This window comes from Rhinolophus hipposideros, assembly GCF_964194185.1.
Source record: "Rhinolophus hipposideros genome assembly, chromosome: 10".
In the NCBI taxonomy this organism is placed as follows: domain Eukaryota; kingdom Metazoa; phylum Chordata; class Mammalia; order Chiroptera; family Rhinolophidae; genus Rhinolophus; species Rhinolophus hipposideros.
The window spans coordinates 32,877,364-32,889,380 of record NC_138056.1 but is presented as its reverse complement, the minus strand read 5'-3'; the positions used below and the strand labels follow the sequence as shown (position 1 = coordinate 32,889,380).

General features: G+C 44.7%; 1 protein-coding gene across 1 annotated transcript in view; it reads left to right on the top strand.

The window, feature by feature from the left end:
• SLC6A5 (solute carrier family 6 member 5) overlaps positions 1–9,097 on the top strand; it is a gene marked incomplete at both ends in the record, with an annotated part of 42,928 nt that extends 33,831 nt beyond the window's left edge. Inside the window, 3 exons of the mRNA XM_081062311.1 lie at positions 2,409–2,509; positions 6,435–6,602; positions 8,942–9,097. Coding sequence (XP_080918437.1) covers positions 2,409–2,509; positions 6,435–6,602; positions 8,942–9,097 — 425 coding nt within the window. The remainder of the gene's footprint in view (positions 1–2,408; positions 2,510–6,434; positions 6,603–8,941) is intronic.
• Positions 9,098–12,017: the final 2,920 nt, after the last annotated feature.

Genomic DNA, 12,017 nt, shown 5'->3' with positions numbered 1-12,017 from the left:
CTGCTTCTCAGGTAGAACTCGGCGGGTTTTCCATATTTAATCAGACAATGAATGGGCTTCATTGCTGCTGCTCAGGAAACATAAGAGAGCTGCACCCTTTTTGTCCAAGCTTGCTTCAGGACTACTGTAATCCAGATTTAACAGAGACACGACTTTGACTTCTATTCCTTTGGTTTTCTCCCCTCACGTATGCCCGGAGGGTCCAGAGGCCACTCACTGAAGGTGTTGATGATACTAAAAGAAATACATGAATGAATATCCAGAGATGGTCAGGTCTGCTGCCCAAAGCAGGCACGTCTTGCCTGTTGGCACGAGGCAGGAACTTGGAACCTCCTTACGTCATGGATGGACCCCCCCCCCCCACCGCTCCCCTGAAAAGGCCCTAAGAGCTCATTTGGTCCAGGGCCCCCAGTCAACCAGCAGAAGCTCAGAAAGAGAGATGCCGTCTCTCAGGTCACACAGTGAGTGAGAGGCAGAACAGGTCAACTCTTGGGTCCTCACTCCTGGTCCAGAGTTCTTTCCACCATCCCGTGCTTGGGGTTGGCTCTCGTCAGGATGGCCTTAAAGTAGAGCAGGAAGCTCACTGGGACCTGGGAGCTCAGAGGGGGCTGGGAAAAGCTGCCGTGGGTGAGTCCTTGACACTGTTCCCAGCACAGGGCTTGGCTGTCCTCTCGGACGGTTGTCAGTCCGAGAAGTGGAGCCTCAGGGTCATGAAGTGCTGGCTGACGTCCTGGGTCTGGGCCTGGCACGGACTGTGGAGCAGAAGTAAATGCCCGGAGTGGAGGGCCCTTGAAGATCTCAGGATCCATTCTTGTGTCAGTGGTGGCTAGAGTGGACTTTTTGGGGTAAACGTTACAATTGAAGTCTAAGAAAGAACAGATATCTTGACTATACATCTCTATGAATTTTTACTCCCATGTAACCAGCACCCAGACCAACATACATAAGGTTATCGGGGCCATTTTTTTTTAAGGGGCTGAGATGAACTGTTCTCCTTCCTGAAGGAATACCGCTGTCTCTGCTTTCTACCCCAGTAAGGATTGTCTTCTCTTATCACATCATCCTTCCCCACTTTCATGTAGAAGAGAGTAGACGTTGAGAAAACAGGACCGGGAAGGATAAGTCTGGGCTGAGGGCACAGGCAGGTGACGGCAGCAGGGATGGGGGGGCACAGGCAGGTGATGGCAGCAGGGATGGGGGGCACAGGCAGGTGACGGCAGCAGGGATAGGGGGACACAGGCAGGTGACGGCAGCAGGGATGGGGGGGCACAGGCAGGTGACGGCAGCAGGTACAGGTAGGTAGGTGATGGCAAAGGGTAAGAGATGGCAAATGAAGGCTAGAAATGGGGCCCCCCAGAGACTGAGTTCTCTGCTCCTCATGGGGCTGAGGACCCAGAAATCCAAGGGGGCTGGGAGAGCCCAGGAACAACCAAGTGGCCAACGTCTCCGGGCAGAAGGCTGAGGATGTGCAGAGCTTATTCTTGACGGGAGAAGGCAGAAGGGAAGTGGGAGTACCTCTGCCCCTCTTGATCTGCAAGGGTGCCCACTTTCCACACAAGTGACCAGAGGATGAAGGAATGAGGAGAATTTAGCCGAGACTGCTGTTCCATCAGTCAGAACTGCTATCTATGAAGGAGTTCGAACTCGGGAACCATTCAGGTCCCTTCAGCTTTGCCATCTCACAGTTCTGAGAAAGCCACACTTCTGATGAACTCAGGAAACAATGCAAGAAACTTCTGAATTCTAAAACATTCCTCAAGAGCTTTTTCTTTCAAGGAGTGTGTGTGTTTGGTGGTTACGTAGGGGCATGAGAAGAACTATCAGCTCTGAATGTTACTTTAGTTAAGTTAATCAGTGACCAAGAGGACAGCAGTCCTTTGAATTCCAACAAAGTGGGCGATGGCCCCTTGGAAATTACATTGGTTTTTGCCCACCATTACACAGAGCAAAGATAAACTGACTCATGGAAGAATGTCCTTGGGAAGGTGGGGGACAAAAAAAACAATGTACAGTGATTCTCTCTTTAAATCCCAAGGCTTTCATAATACTCTGTGCTCACCGACCACAACCTTAACTGGGTTTGCCAGCGTTGTCCCTAAGCATCACCTCTGAAAACAGCCATGCAGGTGAATATGCCAGGTTGTGGCAGGGCTGAGTCGGCCTGGCTGGAACTGAGCTTCTTAGATGTCACCATGGGATGACATTTTTGAACCTCACTGCAGAGAAGATTTAATATCTATTTAAACATCCACTTTTTCCTAACAGTCCCAGCGGCGAGTCATTTGTCTAATAGTTTCCTGCATAATCGGGGTCATGTTGACACCAGGCTGGGGCCATCCCTAGCCAATGCCCCCACCTCACCAGCTGCCACGGCACCTCATGCTCAGTCTCCACTTGTCTCTTTGCAGGCTTGCAAAGATTCTGTGAAGATATAGAGATGATGATTGGATTTCAACCAAACATTTTCTGGAAAGTCTGCTGGGCATTTGTAACCCCAACCATTTTAACTGTAAGGATCGCATGCTTTTTCGTGCAGCGAGCACCTCGCATGTGTATGTGGTGCTTTATGCTTGAAGAAGGCGTGTGCCTACATATGAGCCTGTGAAGCTTGTATGATGGGTATTATTATTGTCTTTCAGATGTGGAAACTGTGGTTCAGAGAGGTGAAGCAACTTGCCTAAAGGTGCTCAGCCAGTTGGGCGCAGTGCTAGGACTCATGCGCTATTTGGAGCACCCTTATGGAACATTTCCCATTCTGTCAGTTTGCCTCATGTACTGATAGCAGAGAACAATCCCATTTCCCCCTGCCCACCAGGATCCAGGCTCTGTTTAAAGTGCTTTCTATATATCACCCTATTTCTCCCTGACAGCAGCTCTGGGGGGTTGACACAATCATCTCCAATTTACAGATGAGGAGACTGACGCCCAGAGGTTGTGTGACTTGCCTAGCATTGCACACCTAATAACCAGCAACAGCCTGGGTTCAAACCGAGGCAGTCTGGCTCCCGAACTCTTGCTACTAACCATTACTCAATACAGCCGGTGTACAGCTAATAGAGCAGAAATTAGACTTTTATTGTTCATTTTTATTGCTTCTGAGAACTATTTTGTCATTATCAAGTATGGTGCTGACATTTTTAGGTCACCTGACATCCATCTTCTGAAAGATCAGAGCCCTTCATGTGTCAGTAAATCTGCATAGGGACTCACATGTACATCCTGTGACCTTTTTTATTGTGCCACAGGCAGCAGGCCTTGCCCCAGTCCACTCTCCAAGCACAGTAACTGATGGAGACCTTGCCTTTTCCGCTCCTCCTCCCTGACCTGTGATGGGTGTCATCTCCGCAAGACTGCAGGGCGTCAGCTGCAGTTCTGGCTGTACCCAGTAGGTGGCAGTAGAAACTAGACGAAAACCCTTCTTTACGGTACCAGCTTCTCTAAAAGACAACAAGCCAGGATGGAAGTAAAATTGTAAAGACAAACGTTTTTTCTTTCTTTTCTTTTTTACTGCCACAGAGTGAGTTTTAATCAAAACAGCGCAAGTTCTTTATGAAAAGACAGAAGTTTAGGCAGAAAAACCATGCAGCACTTATCTCCCTCTGCACTAACAGAGGCATGCTGAGACCCACACCGTAACTCACATTTTAGTGGCTGTAATTTGACGCGTCCCACCAGATTTGGGCCAGGAGAGTTGAAAGGAAGTGAGATAGACTTTCCAGTGTCTTGAATTCAGTGTATGAAAAACTCGGATTTACCTAATGTGGTGGGAAGAAAAAGTAACACTCTTCCACCTTTGGCGTTCTCTAGCTCTGCTGAGCTCTGCCATGACCCCCAGTTAATATTACACATGATTTATTCTTGCGTGGAATCAAAGTCAGAATCTGTGCTAGAGTCTACGTACCTTTCCCTCCTGTCTTAGAAGAGGTTAAGCTTCAGAGAATTTGACTCTATTTTATAGAAACATCACAGAATCATCAGCGCTGCTGTTTGTGGAGGTCTAGTAAGAGGCAGGCACGTTATGAGCACTGTTGCTGAAGCTTCCGACCACTCTGCTTGGTGGGTGATTCTCTCCCCATTGTGCAGTTGTATGCACTGAGGCTGGGAGAGGCCAAGTGGCTTGCCCAAGGCTACAAAGCTTGCAGGTGACAGAGCTAAGAATTGAATTCAGAGCTATCTAGGCCTCAAACCCACACTCCAATAATATATTTCTCAAAACCCAGTGCTTTTATCTCCAAGTGGAGTTTGCCAATTTGGGATTAAAATAATCTAAACTTTATGAGTAGAATGTCAAGGAAAAGGCATTTTAAAGTCTTGCTTTGTCTTTTTTGTTTGTTTTGATTTTTGTGGAAGTTCCTCAAAACTATGCTACGCTTTACTCGATTTCCATGATAACACTCACACCAGAGACGTGTGGAGAGGTCTCAGAAAATATCCTGAACCAGATTTCCCTTCTGTGTTTGGGAGCGAGGGCCAAGCAGAAGTGGTCAATTCCATCACCATCATTAGCCAGTGAAGTCTCTCTCCAGAGCCTTCTTGGGCTGCCATCAGTAAAAGGTCAGCTTGGGTCTGACTCAGTGGCCAAATTATCATCTCTCACGGCCAGACTAATCTGAGGGCAAAGTTTTATCACAGCTGACTTGGCAAAGGGAAATTTATGGCAAGAACAAATTTGCACAGATAAGTTTGATGTGATATTTGTACAAGTAGAAATGGGTATCAAATGACCAGGCCTAACATTTTTTTTTTTTTTTTTTGCCATTTGCCCGTCTGTAAAATGGATACTTGCAGTGTGCTAGAACGAGCTAAGATTATGGATTTAAATTACTCTGAAACCCCTGAAATAAAATTGATCATTTTTATATGTGCCATCGTGGATTTATAGAGCTATAAATATTCTCCATGCAATTATTGTATACATAGTCAGATCACGTTACTGAATTATGTGCACACATAAGCAGATGAATTGCTCTTTATATAGTAAATGAAATGGAGCAACTTACCATAAATACATTAGGCCATACTTTCAATAGACTGGTTAATAAAGCTTATAACTCTAGGGGCAAATGTTTAAAAAGGGGCCAAGAGTAAGGCATCTCTTTCCATAAGAGCAGTTTTTTCAACAGCTGTCTTCAGGCTCGTGTTGCTTTGAATCAATGTATTGAGTTATTATTGCTCTGAAATTCTCACTTGCCCCAATAGCCTGGGCTTTGCAGCCGTAATATAGATGACTTACATTTGTGTAGTGCTTCACGCTTTTCCAAAACATGTCCATATATTATTTTTCCTGACAATTCGCTCTAGTCATTTTTGGGCAGTTATTTTATTGCTTCAAATAGAACAAGAGAAGTGGGGAGGAAGGAAGGACGTACGTCATTATTATTAGGTACATTATTCTAGGCTGATGCTGCCACAGGCAGAATGAATCCAGGGAAGAACACAGTTTTCTCAAGGCAATGCCTCCCCAAAGGCTTGGCAAGAGCAGTTAGAACCCCTGTTCTATTTTGGCACCTCTCTTTTCAGCATGTGTCTTCTCTTGTTCCTTTCAGCTGCATTAACCCAGACTTCAGAGGGTTCTCACTACTGTCGCCAGCCAAAGTGTGCAGTGAAAGGAGACAGGAGAAAATAAATCATGACCTCTTTTAAAACTGAGGGGCAACTCTTGAATACATACCAAGACTATTGTTCCCAGAAAACTCCTGTCTTGTATACGGGGTGTGAAATATATCCGTTTTATAGCAGAGAACTTGGAGACATCAGGGGCCCCCTGATAACGAGTGGTAGAGCCCAGGTTAGCTGTTGGCCTCAGGGCTCAAGGACCATTCACCCTGAGTCAGTTGAGAGGCCCTTCTCTTTGTCTCATAGCTGATTATAGGACCCAGCTTCTAGCTCAGTCACTGCTTGGTGACTACTCCAGGCCAGCTTTAGAGGCAGCTCCTGGATCCACATTCTCCATCCAAGGAGAAGGAGTAGATTTAATTCGTATTTTAAAAATCAAAGTACAGAAACTTAACAGATTTCTTTCTTGTAACAAAAGCTGGTTATCCATTATGGAAACTATAGACAACCCCTTACAGACGCCACCCCCCTCCACCCCCCCCCCCCCCCATGCATCAATCTCCTCGGGGTAGATCTTCCAAACTGCTCTTCTCAGCCTGTCTGGTCTATACACAAGCATATGCATTGCTTGGTTCCTATGAGATGGCACGTGCAGGGTCAGCAGCCAAGTGGATGTGTTGTTTTCACCTCTTTGAAATTCACTTTCTTCATTTGGAAAACGGATTAATAATACTTCTCTTTCAGGGTCACTAAGGGTGTGAAACGAGATAACAGATATGAAAGCATCCGACTCATAGCAGGGGTTCAATCCATGGCTGTTGAATGAAGGAATACTTCATAGCACCACTCTAACACATGTGTTTCTCTTTTCTTCCTAGTTTATCCTTTGCTTCAGCTTTTACCAGTGGGAGCCTATGACCTATGGCTCTTACCGCTATCCTAACTGGTCCATGGTGCTCGGATGGCTAATGCTGGCCTGTTCTGTTATCTGGATCCCAATTATGTTTGTGATAAAAATGTATCTGGCTCCTGGCAGATTTATTGAGGTAATTCTGTCAGCTCTTCCCCTGCCATCCCCTCCCAAGGGAGAAGCTCTGAGAGCTCTGTGCTTTAAAAAACAAAAGATTCGGTAAACTTATTCTAGAGGGAGACTTGGTGATTAAGTGATTACAGTTGCCACCTTTTCTATTAAACCCATTTTTATTATGTATCATTCCTCTAATGGAGACGCTCAGCCAATCCACAGGCTGAGCTGTTATTATGCTATTCTTCAGTGCGGTGACAGCTCTAGGGAATAAATGATCAGACTGTCTCCTCTTCCCTGGCGTTTTCTTCTCTCCCCTCACCCACACTTTAAATCCCAGTGTTCGGTTTTTAACCACACATCACATTCCCCCTTTCCTGATGTTCCTCTCTGTTGAAGTCTCCTCCCCGCAAATATCTATGACCATTAAATTAAAAATCACTACCCTTCATGTTGTGCATGTGTTAGGGATGGCTGAGGGCATCCAATCTGCTTAAAATGTCACCATCCTGTAGAATGTAATGCAATGTCCAGAACCTGGCTGGTCTGAGGTGAAACTTATCTTTCTTCGTCGGTTAATTCCTTGCTGAACCCATTTCTAATGCAAACAAACAAACAAGCAAACAAATAATCACACACACACACACAAACCACCAAAACCAAACCAACCAAACAAAAAAATCCCCATGCTCACTCCAGAGTGGACGGGCAGGGGACTGCCACTTGTGGAGCCACCAGTAAAGTATGGTCAGGCTTCTGTTATTTACGACAAGTCACTTGCTCTGACATGCTAAGACTAGATCAGCACTGGTTCCATCTTGCAGATTCAGATCTGGCATTTTGGACCAGACTGGTGCTACTCAGGGTTTGGCCCAGAGACAAGCAGCAACGGCACTCCCTGGGAGCTCGTGGGAAACGCACATGGTCAGCTCGGTACTCTTGAACCAGAGAGTGGGACCCTGGTGTCCATAATTTAGCAAGCTCCCCAGGTGATTCTCTTGCACAGTTAAGTCTGAGAGGCATTGGGTTTGACCCAGGTGTAGAAACACCTGCTGATAGAGGGCAGTGAGGAGCAGCTGTAGGGTATTTCCTTTTGGTCAGCCAGGTTAAGGGGAAAGAGAAAAAGAGAGGTCTCTGGAACATTCTGTGGAGGCTTGCGAGGGGAGAAGTGAGCTGGGAATAAAGCACACGAGTGAATACGTGACACACATGCCCGCATGCCGTGAGGCAGCCTTCGTTTTCCTCTGGACTGAAGAGGGAGACAGAGTTGGCAAAGGGAGATGTAGGAGTCTTCTTACTGAAGCAGCGTTCAGGTTTTCGTCCTTAGGAATTTCTATCCATTGTCCCCTGGAGGTAAGTAAGTTACTGTGGCCTCCTTCACGCCCAGGGATGGCTTGCTTGTGCCTCAGATGGCCCTTCCCACCACTGACCCAGAAATCGCTTTCTCTGAACAGAAGCTGCTTTAGCCTCTGCTACTTTGGTGTTAGGCTAAAATTCTCTAAACTGATGAGTCGGCTATATACATTTATTATGGTTGATTTGGGACACAAAGGTTGCAAACTGATGATTAAGGGGAGATTAAACTAACAGCAATAAGAAGCAGCTTCACTTTAATAGGTAATAAACATATAATTGTTCCCTCTTATGTCATCAGAAATATGTTTTCTTTCCTCTTTCTAAAAAAATGTTTCAGTCAAACTACGTTTTCTGTAAGAAGTTCAGTTGAAGGATTGGAGATAGCCCCATTCTTCTTAGCTTGCCTGTGAAAACCCACACTGTTGAACCGAGTCAGAAGCATATATTTTTGTCAACAGATAATTAAAATCTTTGCTCACTCTTGGCGATGTATCTTTGGAGTTGGGATTTTTTTTTTCTGGCCATTTATATGCTTTTGGGAAATATGCTAAACAAAATCCAATTATTTTGATATAGCAACCCACTGTTGAGACCACAGAACAAAGGTAATTGAGCGCACATGTCCTTTGCAAACTGTGTTTGGCAGTGGAGAGAGAAGCTTGCCGATTTTCTTCATTTGGAGAGAAAAAGCGTGTAATTAAAATCTGGGTCTTTTATCCTCTATTAATCTTGTACAAGGCAAACCGCGAGCAACGGTAATATTGCTTGCAGGGTGATGTCAATAATTTCCAGTGAACCAAACTAAGTCTCCTCTTTAATGTGTCTGTGGCCCACTTAATTACCGTAATACATAGGGCCGATCTTCCTCACCGCTCCTCCTGGCAGGGGCCCTCTTGGCTCAAGGGGAGTTCTAGCAAATGTGGTTCACAGTTTGGGGTTGGATGGGTGATCCTAGGGGAAGGTACATGACTTCTGTGACCCTGTGTGTCTTTGGCTTCTTTGCAGAGGCTAAAGTTGGTGTGTTCGCCACAGCCGGACTGGGGCCCATTCTTAGCTAAGCACCGTGGGGAGCGTTACAAGAACATGATCGACCCCCTGGGAACCTCTTCCCTGGGACTGAAACTGCCAGTGAAGGATGTGGAACTGGGCACCCAGTGCTAGTCTGATGGCATGGGATGGTCAAGGCCCAGACTTGATCCTGTTTTCTCTCTCTGCCTCCCCCTACTGGTTTCCCCAGCTTTCTTCCCATTTTCCTTCTCCGTTCCTCCCACGTTTCAGTTCATATCCGTGCATGAGAGTGGTTACATAGGACATAGTGTCGCATGCTGTAGTGAAGAGCTAGACAGACCACTTGAAGCACGGTTTGCCAGTGTCCATGGTGTCGGTTTCCAGTAGGGGTGGTCCCCTGAGCACACGCTTTATCCCCCAGGAGTGTATCAACTAGGTGAGTGCTTCCCAGTGAAGTCACAAAGGCGGTATGTGTGATTTGGTCAACGGAGAAGTATCCACTGCGTGTTGTCGTTGGTGGTGCCGATGAGGCAAATCCAGAATGGCAGAATAGCAGGACCGTTAATTTAGACTCATCAGTGTGGTAGAGGTGAGCTAAGCAGTGTGATGCTTTCATTCAGATGCAGAAAGATCAGGACAGGGTACATTTGGAGGGGCAGCAGTGATCAGAAAATGTTTTAGAGTAAGACAAGGCTTCTGGATTTGGACACCACCCAGGTGGTTAAGTTCGCATTTCCATTCACAGTTGGCGATGTTTCCTTCATTTGCACCAACTGTCTCAAGTGTGCCAAGGACTCTTTGCACACTGTGAATCTCAGTGAAGAGTTGGTTCTCTTCCCTCAGTCGTTTTTTTTCCCCCTTATAACCATATATGTGAATTCTTTTGGTTATTTCTTCCACCTCTGTACAAGAATCCATCACATAATTTATGCTTAACTTTGTACGCTCATAACAGGGGTCCATTCTGCTTTCTACATGACATTTAGTGCTCTGATTCCATGTCATGATCCTGTGTTTCTTCTTTTCTAAATGTCTTTCTATAAGCTGTAGATACCTTGTATTTCAACCTCTGGGAAAATAAGACTTAGCCTGGTTCTGTCTATATATTATATATATAAGACACGAACTCTTAAAAGTCCAATAACTTCTCAATTTTTACTCTTAACTTTTTCATTAGCAGTCCATGCCAATTGTGGTCATAGAGAAAGAAAAGAAATGGAGAATTTATTAGAAAGCAACCATAATATTCACTGCGCTGGTAGAACATTTTAGGTCATGGTATTTACAGATATTTCTGATAAATACAGCTTAGGTAAGTAGCAAGTGAGCCAATTAAGACTATATAGCTTTTAAGACTACATTTAGCTAATTCAATTTTAAGAGTTCCCAATTCACAGTACTCATAAGCGAACTCTCTAATGAGAGCGAATCATATGTCTGCAGAGATTGGCGAAGCCGTAACCTTTATTATCTTCTTGTATCCTGAACATGCATATATGAAATTTTTAAAATGTGGTACGTGTTCATGTAGTGTGTACTCGTAGTGGTGTTTTCTGTCCTTATAAATATCTTATGAATTACTGTAGAGATGGTGAGTATAGCATAGTGTAGTCTGGGTATTTTTTTTTCTCACAGTAATACCTAAACCTAAAATTGTTTCCTTTATTGGAGACCATTTCAATCATTTTCTTATTTGTCTTCATATTACAGGGTCTCAGGCAAAGTTTTCCGTTCAAATCTCGTATAGTGACGTGACATTTTCATCCTGTTCAACAGCAATGAAACCCAACAACAGACCTTAATGTAACATTTGTTAAACAATGACTTCATTTTTTTTTTTTTTAAGTCTCAACTCATTTTACTGAGCTCTCCCTTTTTTAGGGCAAATATCATTACCATTTGCCAACACCAATGTAAACTTCCAGTTTTCAAGAGCATCCTGTGGACACTTTTAGAAAAGGAAACAAATATGGGTTTTGAACTTGAAGTTTCCATGTCTTTTGTCTGCAGTGCATGGGAAGTGTCTCCCTCCTCGATCTCTTTTTCCGTCTATTTCCCATGGCTAGAACTTACTAGACTGTATCACAGAGACTAAACCCTTCCCCTAGACTTAGCTTTAGGATGCTGAGCTGTGGCCTCACCTGTCGCAGTGTTTCCCCGTAATGACCTGTCTGCCATTAACACTGGTTTCCCCAAGAAAGCCATATTGATGAGAAGCTCCATTACTGTAGCAAATTTCGCATAGTGACACCAAAAATTAGCCTCTCCAGTTGGTACCTGGTGGAGTGGGAGAGGCGAGGGAGAATAACTTAGGTGTGGAAATTATCCACAGCCTTTCCAATTTGAAGGTAGAAGAAACGAGCTGATCGATTAGCATTCTCTCATAGGACCTGTATGTTTGTGTCAGGACAAATGATTTTTGGATTTTCTCTTGCTCCTTGTCTAAAACTTGATTCTGATGCTGGATGCCAATCCAATTTCTGCTAATTACTGCTGTTGTGATTTAAAGAAGGAGGGAGAAAACCCTGTGGAGGCTGCCAGATTTGTACAAACAGAGAGTTAACTTAATTGTGGGGAAGGGGACCTCCTCACTAGCTAGTGTGTTTTGCAGTTGGGAGTAGTTGCGTTGGTGTTAATTACGATTTGTCCAGTTAAGATGCAGTAGATGTTCGCTGAGCAGCTGGGTTTTTGTCTCATTTCCCCTACAGTTTCCAAGTTTTATATACACATATACACTTTCCTTAAAGGTGAAAGGTTCTGAACTTATCTGGCAGCAGTTACCGTGTAAATTTAGTTTTGCCCATTTCTATAGTCATGTTCAACTTTGAGGCTTTCTTTGCCAGAGATGTGTTCTGTATCTGAGTTTTTTCCAGTCATCTACCCATAATCTACCCATGCTGTACCTCACGGAGACTTGGCTGGGACGCTAAAAGCTGAGATGCGTATGGCCAGATGGATATTTCTATGCTGTATTAAAATGCACAGTCCTAAGCTGCCCCTTGAGAGTTCCCCTTCAAACTGAGGAAAAAACCGAGTTGATGAGGAAAGACTTTCATTGGTTCACTGTGCAGAA